Below are 9,300 nucleotides of genomic sequence, written 5' to 3'. Positions count from 1 at the left end.
GTTGTAACGTCATTGATGGAAAGGGGTGTTGAAAATTCCAGTGCCGATGTAGAGATTTGAGAAATACAGACGGCGAGCGCATTGATATTCATTTTTGCAGTATGATAACGAAAGAAATATTTTTGAAGTTCGCACCGCTGTCTATCAAAATCGGGGTAATAATGTACATACTGTAAATGAATCTACAAGGTTATGCTCTTGTGGGAAATGGTCCATCTACCACATTCTTGCTCACATGCCATCAAGTGCTTTCAACAAGTTGGTTTAGGTGTAACCAACTATATTGATCAACAATATAGTGTTGCGAAGTACCTAAACACATATAGTGGGCAGTTGCAGCCAGTAGGTGCTGAGCATTATTGGCCGCTTGAACCATTTAAAATGGTGTGTAACAAGTCCTATTTGCGTCGAATACAGGTGAAGAAGAGAATGCGTATACGGAACCAAATGGATGTTAGTGATACCGTTTATGCACGCAGATGTAGTATATACTCGCAAACAGGACACGACCGTCGAAAATGTCCTTTGGGTGGCAACAGTAATCAAGCTCGGGGTGGGTGTTAATCTATTGTGCCTAACTATCAATGAGTTTGTGGTGTAATATTTATTTGTTTTGTTTATGTTGCAAGATTTATAAAATAAAAATATGTTTGTTAATTATGAGTTGAATTTCTCCATTTCAGTTTTTAATGATAATAAAAAAAATTATATATTCAAAAGAACTTGAAACAACATTGAACTTTCATATCTGATTAATTTATGACTGTGTGTTAACTTGTCGATCTGAAAAAGCTGCCCAACTGACATAAAGTTGTTTCGTACCCATTAGAACATATAACACGCAAAGCATAGCGCGGGTAAATACTACGTTATATCTATATATATCGCGGTTAAATACTACGTTATATGTGTGTGTGTTGTCTTGTCGATCTGATATAAAGCTGTTTCGTACTTGTTAGATTCGTACCCATAAGAACATTTAACACACAAGGCATAATGTGGTTAAATATTACGTTATGTCTATATATAGCGTGGTTAAATATTACGTTATGTCTACATATGACGTGCCGGTACCAGGACATATACCTCTGAAGATCAACCTCCTGGATACGTGTAGGTGGGGGCGCAATCATCTGATTCGATGGTCCCATATATGGATTTGCGCCGCTAACCATGCCATAAATGCATCGTCCACCCTGCAACGATCATCCATCTGATAATGTGTAGGCTCCCATATAGGCCCCCTCGGTATATACTGCGGGTGGCCAAACTGCCGAAATACCCGCTCCGAGGCATGATTCTCCACAGTATCAAGGCATATAAGTGGGGCAGAAGTGCTCCAAATCAATCGGTCGGTCGAGCAATAAGGTGGCAGGGAAGTTATCAAATTGTCATTGTATGGCGTCCAGATGAACTATCAAATAAGAACATGAAACGTGAGTATGCGCAACACTAAGTTAATCTACACCAGGTAAGTTTATGTACATATTTACCTGTGTGCCCTCTAGCAGATCCAACATATCCCTACAAAGGGGGAGATTATGATGAGCATCATACTCTCGTGAAAGTGTATGGCGGAGAACCCACCTCCTGGCTAGAAGGAGAAACGGAAATGCTACAGTATGAGGTAATTGTGGTCGCTGTGGCTGAAACTGCAAGAACCGCTCCCATGCCCAAACCTAACATACAAAGTTGACGTAATATTTAAGATAAAGTCTACTAGGTAGAGTTGGAACTGATGAACACTTTATTTGAATATATTGTCACCTTTAGAAGCGGCATAAAACCACAAACATCTCTCTGAGTGCCCATGCTCGCCCGACACATCTGCCCATACATGTATCCGAGAATAGCAGCACCCCAGCTGTAATAGGGTAACTCATCTAGCAGCTGAAGATGATGCAAAAATCTCAGACTGACTAGGTTTCCCGAAGTGTTCGGGAATAAGACCCCTCTAAATAGAAGAAGCAACAACAACCTCGTATACTAGGTGATATGTACCTCCTCTGTATCGTCGGTGATATCGGGGTAGAGTAGCTCCAGGTGCTGTCTAATAGGGGTCAAAGTCAATCGACTAGCACCCGATGATGCAGTCTCGTTCTGTGGCTTGAAACCCGTGAGTTGTTGCAGCATGTCCAAATAAGCATCACGCGAAATAAATCTCATAGCAATAGGCAGTGAAACGGGCATGCCATCAACGGGTAGGCCATATAAAACCTCAATGTCCTTCAGCGTGATGGTAGCCTCGCCAATAGACAGGTGAAAAGTGTGTGTCTCCGGTCACCGCCGCTCAATTAACGCCGTGATCAAAGCCCAGTCAACTTGTATTCGCCCGATCTCAGTAATCCAATAGAATCTCGTGGCCTGGAGGCAATGGACTACACGCTCGTGGAGAACTCTGTGCCTCAAAAAATCCCACAGGTCGTCCACTCTCCTAGCGCGGAGAGTCTGGGAAAGTAACTCTCCCTCCCATATATGGGCTGACCTATGATCGCCCTGAAGCATTAATAGCTCACGAGAGTAAGGGCCGGGATGTATAAGCGCGTCCATGTTGTCAACTATAAATTAAACAACATTAATTGTATGTTTATTATTTAGTTGTACAAATTATATATAACAATTGGGTTCCAGGCTTGATATTTGAGGCCTAGTAGCACCAACTTATCATGAATATTTATGTGTGTCAAATTCAATTTTTTGATAATTTTGTGTGTGTTTGTTTTATAATTTTGAGTATTTAATTGTACAAAGTATATATAACAATTGGGTTTTAGACTCGATATTTGAGGCCCAGTAGCACCAAACTATCATGAATATTTATGTGTGTCAAATTCAATTTTTTGATAATTTTGTGTGTGTTTGTTTTATAATTTTGAGTATTTAATTGTGCAAAGTATATATAACAATTGGGTTCCAGACTCGATATTTGAGGCCCAATAGAACCAAACTATCATGAATATTATGTGTGTCACATTCAATTTTTTGATAATTTTGTGTGTGTTTGTTTTATAATTTTGAGTATTTAATTGTACAAAATATATATAACAATTGGGTTCCAGACACGATATTTGAGGCCCAGTCGCACCAAACTATCATGAATATTTATGTGTGTTAAATTCAATTTTTTGATAATTTTGTGTGTGTTTGTTTTATAATTTTGAGTATTTAATTGTGCAAAGTATATATAACAATTGAGTTTCATGCTCGATATTTGAAGCTCAATAGCACCAAATTATCATGAATATTTGTATGTGTCAAATTCAATTTTTTGATAATTCTGTGTGTATTTGTTTTATAATTTTGAGTATTTAATTGTGCAAAGTATATATAACAATCTACCATTATAAAAAATACTTAAACTACAAGGATTCTACACTAAAATACTATACAGTTTACTACGCTAAAAGTTTCTATATTTTACTACTCTAATAAATAAATTAAATATAAACTACATTTTAATCACATAACATTAACAAAAATACATATAATATACTAGTTTCGCAAATAAAACACAAAACGACATGGACACACTAATATCTAAATTCGGAATTAACATAAAAAATTAAATCTCAATTTTACATTTTTTTAGAACATTAATATCTAAGTCCGGATAAATATAACATACTAGTTTTGCAAATAAAACACAAAACGACATGAAAACACATTCAATAGCCAGTGATATACATTATTATACAAGTTTGGACATAAAGTAAATCGAAATACCTCGATGTAGTGAGTGTTTTGTGTGAAAATTTGAAGACGAAGGAGTTAAACCACAATAATACAATGTTCTACTACGACGTGGGACTTACATTCTTAACCTTTTGTGTGACGGGAGGGGCCCACAATTTTTTTTTAATAATGGGCAGTGGGGGGGGACCATAATGGGGTTTTAAAAAAATGGGGGAAAGGGTGGTCGGGGGAAGAACACGAAGGGCAGTATTTAAATTAGGATATGGCGTATGAAAAGAAAACGCTATATATAATGTACAATAACAAGACGCTATATGTGACAGTCAAATCGTTAGACCATATAGCGTATGAATAAAAGACGCTATACCTTAACGACAAACGTTACCGTTAATATATAACGTCTTACTTTTGTACGTTATATATAGAAATGTATTTTTTTTTAAAAACATTTATTAAGGTAATTTGAGTCCAAAAAAATAATATTTAGGTTCCGGACTTTTATAACGGGGGAAGAGGACTAAAATCACATCACAGGTCCACACTCTCACGCATAAACAGTACAACAAAAAGGACAAAGAATTGCAGCTGTTATGTGTCACAGAAAATAGCAAAGAAACACTCTACATCTCTTAAACCATTGCCCCCACCCCATATTCTCCACCTCTCCACATTCCAATTTCATCCATTTCCATTCTTTTACTTCCTCTTCCTCCTTCTTGGAATATTCCCCATTTTACCCTCCCCTCTTCACGAGCGTCGGCACATTTTCTTGTTTTTTTTCTGACCCACACAGCAAAAGCTGTTTCCTTTTTACAAATTTTAAGTTTATCTCCTAATATTCATTCATGGTTGAAGAATTCAAGAAACCCCACTTCACTTAAGTAACACCAAAAAGCTTGGAAATTTTTTCTGTTCATGGCTAAGGTGTGCTTTTACAATGTGAAGATGAATATGCAAGTGATGTTTTGCTTGTTTTTGGTGTCACTATGTCGTGATGATGCAGCTGCTGAAGCTAAACAGGGGATGTCTCTTGCTGCCCAAAAGTTCGAGGTTCAAAAGCACTTGAATCGCTTAAACAAACCTGCAATCAAATCCATAAAGGTTAAAATTTTATACCCCTTTTTTTGCTCCTTTTTTTTGTGTGTCTTTTTGTATTGATGGTTTCTTTTGGAAAAAAATAACAGAGCCCAGATGGTGATATTATTGATTGTGTTCATATGTCTCACCAACCAGCTTTTGATCATCCTTTGCTCAAGAATCACACTGTACAGGTCAGCCTCTTCCCAAAAATAGAACCCCTTATTCTGTTTGTAAAAATTAAACATAATTCTTGTGATAATCTTAATGGGAAAAAAGTTGATTTTTTTGGGTTATAGATGATGCCAAATTATCACCCAGAAGGGCTATTTCGTGATGGAAAATTGTCTACAGCAAAAACCAAGAATGAAGGTTCAAAATCAATTACTCAACTGTGGCATTTGAATGGAAAATGTCCAGAAGGAACAATTCCAATTAGAAGAACCAAAAAAGATGATATTTTAAGAGCAAGTTCCATGAAAAGCTATGGTAGGAAGAAAAAACATTCTACTATTCCTAAACCAGAGTCTGGTAGACCTGGCCTTGTTAGCCAAACTGGTCATCAGGTACACCAAATTGTTCAGATTTGTATAGAAGGAAAATCAGAAGTTTCATTGAATTAATGGTTTTGTTATCTGTTGGAGTTATTTTAGCATGCAATAGCCTATGTTGAAGGAGACAAATATTATGGTGCAAAAGCAACCATAAATGTTTGGGAACCTAAAATTCAGCAACCCAATGAGTTTAGCTTGTCTCAGCTTTGGATTCTTGGAGGTTCTTTTGATTCAGATCTTAATAGCATTGAAGCTGGATGGCAGGTACTGCTACTTATCTTTTCCAAATTATTTGCTTGTTTGAACAATTAGAGAGTGATATTATTGTCATATTATATGTCTGTATTTGGTTGTCTTGTGACTTCTTCTTTTTTACTTTTCTTGTCTTTTTGGGGATAAAAACAGGTTAGCCCAGATTTGTATGGAGATAACAACACAAGACTTTTTACCTACTGGACTGTAAGTTAAATATTTTTCCTTCTAAATACAGCTAGCATACATGCATAAAAAATCTAAAATCAAAGAGTGTGTGCTATATAAAGTTCATGTTTCAAAATTGAAATTTTGGAAAATTATTTTTTGTACAGAGTGATGCTTATCAAGCCACAGGCTGCTACAATCTGTTATGTTCAGGATTTATTCAAATCAATAATGAAATAGCAATGGGGGCCACCATTTCCCCTCTTTCCAGCTATCATGGTTCCCAATATGATATAAGCATTCTTGTCTGGAAGGTAATTTAATTTATTGGATTCACATATCATGGTTTGACCCTTTTCAGTTTACTTAATTCTTATCAACAATTATACCTCATATTGTATTGAAAAATACACCCTTGTATGTTCCACAGCATATTTTATTGAGGTGTCCATTATTTGCATGTGAATGCATAATTGATTAATTAACTTATGAGAAGACAGACAGAATCTCTGACACTTGCTGTTGAGCCCATGCTCTTCTTTCTCTATTTCATAAAAATCTGTTCTATAAAGGGGAGATTGTAACTTGTAAAGTTGCGGTCATGTGTTCAAGCCGTGGTACAATAGGCTCTTATGTTCCGGCCCTTCCCTGGAACCCCCTCTTAACGGAAGCTTATTATACCGGACCGTCCTTTAATAAAAATCTGTTCTTTAGCTTTTGTTATTTATCTTGAAAATATTTTAAAGTTTGATTTGGCTTAACTTATAGGATCCAAAAGAGGGAAACTGGTGGATGCAATTTGGGAATGACTATGTATTGGGATATTGGCCAGGCTTTTTATTTTCATATTTAACAGACAGTGCTTCAATGATTGAATGGGGTGGGGAAGTGGTGAATTCAGAATCAGATGGACTTCACACCACAACTCAAATGGGGAGTGGCCATTTTCCAGATGAAGGTTTTGGGAAATCAAGCTATTTCAGGAATATACAAGTAGTTGATGGTTCAAATAATTTGAGAGCTCCTCAAGATCTTGGGATTTATACTGAGGATAACAATTGTTATGATGTTCAACTAGGAAAAAATAATGACTGGGGGAACTACTTTTACTATGGTGGACCTGGCAGAAATCCTAATTGTCCATGATCAAGATTCTAAGTATTTTTAATTAATTTTTTTTAACTCTTTTAATGTAGTAAAACTGGTAATGTAGACATTGAGTCCTTTGTATGTTCATTGTTTTACTCTTTGTAAAACTTTTGTTTTTAGGGGCTAAGTTAGTGCAACAAAATGTGTATTATTGTTGGTCTTTGTATGAAAAGTTTTTCATCTTTCTTTTTAGGCCTCCAGTCTATACATAAAAATGTTGTTGGGCACAGAATGGAGGGGTGAAGTTTCTTGAATTGAAAAGGAATAATCCCCTTTTATATGTAACATTGTAATTGTTTGTTTGCTCCTGTCTTAGGAGCTGAATCATTAATAATGTAGGAGATTCATATGTTTGAGTTTTTTTACTTTGTTTTCTGAAAAAGGTTAATAGCTTTTAGAGTGAGAATCTTTATAGGTTAGTGGGTAGCATATATATATATATATATAAAGGAGATTCCTAGTGGAGCTGCATTGAAAGTTGCTTCAATCATGATTAACATATTGTCACTGTTATTCCTTTTTGTCATGTCTATGTCAGTGAATTCTCTTGTTTACAAATTGCTTGGTAAGCTTATGCAAATTTCTTTTTTAGGTAACCTCATTTAAATCTTCAGTTGTTTATTTATCACTTTGCATTTTCTGAACTACATTAATTAGACTACAATGAATGAGATACCTGTGAACTTTTTTATTGGATTTTAAAGGAAGGAATTGTTGTTCCTAGACCTATAGTGTAGTTATTTTAAGCAAAATCCTGTTTCGTATTATGATCCACAAGAAGATTTCCTTGAATGTTTTGGGTGAGTTATTGACACTTCTTCCTATGCACCTCTTGTTGTGCCATTTTTTAAAATATTTTCTGCTCTTATTTCTTTCTCTTTTTGGCTTAATAATTAGGAAATTTTACAATCCTATAGAAAACCTTAGTACCCTATTTATTTTAAATAAATACCATTTTAAAATATTACACCCTATAAATACATTTTATCCTTTATTGCAAAAAATCTAAATATAGTTACATCCTACAATTAAGGCACCATATATGCTAAATATTATTTTTCTCTCTCCCTTTTTGTATTTTCTCTCACATAATTACCGCGTATCTGCAAACCTCAATACAATCTCTCTCTATTTGCATACAACTAGACTCTCTTCTCCCACAAACCCTAGTTTCTTAATTCTTCTCCCACCCAAATTCTCAATTTTCTGCTCCGCGTCACCAACGTTATCTATGTGCATATTCGATAAGAAATACAGATTGGAATTACTAACCGTATTTGTGGAGGTTTTGAGCGGAGACCCAATTCACTGCTGAAGTCAAGAAAGAACGTAACCAAAACCCCATTTGTAATTGGAGTAGCTATTGATTTATTCTTCTCACCATAGCTTTCGTTGGCTTTGTTCCACTTCTTGACTGGAATTGGCAGCAACTTTCTCGTTGAGTTCAAGCTTGGGGATTGAGTTTTTACTTGTAAGTGTAATGTGAAAAGGGAAAAAAACAAGGAATTTGCCTCATGGCTGACCAGCCAGAATTAATGGTTGGCCGCCGTCCGGCGAAGCCATAGGGCTGTTTCTCTATCTAGATCGCCCAAATTGCCTATTTGTATTCAGTTGTATTCGAATGTATTCTTCAGCTGTATTCACTTGTATTCAGGTTTAACCAGTTGTATTTAACTATTTTATTCCGCAGAAGTTAGTTGTATTTTGTTGCATTCAAGAGTTTATTCAGCTGTATTCAATTGTATTTTTGTTGTATTCAAGTGTTTTATTTATATGAATTAAGGTGTATTTTGTTGTATTCAACTGTATTATTCATATGTATTTCTCTTTATTTAGCTATAATCTTTATTATGTATCTTTCAAATACAGATTAATGAGGGATCGTTTTAGTTCGTTGAGTTAAATTAGGAGAATATCATGTGATTTTATTTTCTTCCGTTTTTAGCGCAGATACGTTACTGTATTTAATGTTAATGTCGCTTGAATACAGCTAAATACATGTCAAACTTAGCTGGAATTCCAGGTTTTACGCCTATATTTTTGGTTGTATTAATGAATACAACAACTTAAATACATAAAATACATTGTATAAAAACATAAAAGGTATTTATAACGCGTAATATAGCAAAAAGTATCTATAAATAGCTAATTAGACCAAAAAGATGGTGCTTTATGAAAAATTCCCTAATAATTATGTGGGTTATGGAGGCCCTAGATAGGAGTATATAAGGGGAAGGAAGGGCGAGCATAGAATCTTGCACATTGATTCAACAATTCTGAAAATAAAATTTTCAAATAGCTAAACACACCAAGGTTTTTGGATATTTCACAAGGATCGGAATGCATAGTTCCAGACAAGCACTAGAGCATTAAGCATATATATAGTTATCAAGTATATCGTAGCTAA

At 35.2% G+C, this 9,300-nt stretch overlaps 1 protein-coding gene across 1 annotated transcript; it reads left to right on the top strand.

Moving 5' to 3' along the window:
* Positions 1-4,239: 4,239 nt before the first annotated feature.
* LOC107790875 (protein neprosin) lies at positions 4,240-7,093 on the top strand. Its single transcript, XM_016612844.2, has 7 exons — positions 4,240-4,794; positions 4,878-4,964; positions 5,070-5,336; positions 5,424-5,588; positions 5,730-5,783; positions 5,912-6,058; positions 6,513-7,093. Exons 1-7 carry the CDS (start codon positions 4,609-4,611, stop codon positions 6,888-6,890), a joined length of 1,284 nt encoding a protein of 427 aa, XP_016468330.1. The 5' UTR covers positions 4,240-4,608; the 3' UTR covers positions 6,891-7,093.
* The last annotated feature ends 2,207 nt before the right edge of the window (positions 7,094-9,300 follow it).

The sequence above is a fragment of the Nicotiana tabacum genome, chromosome 7 (assembly GCF_000715075.1).
Source record: "Nicotiana tabacum cultivar K326 chromosome 7, ASM71507v2, whole genome shotgun sequence".
NCBI classification, from domain to species: Eukaryota; Viridiplantae; Streptophyta; class Magnoliopsida; order Solanales; family Solanaceae; genus Nicotiana; species Nicotiana tabacum.
This window is presented reverse-complemented; position numbering and strand designations above follow the sequence as displayed.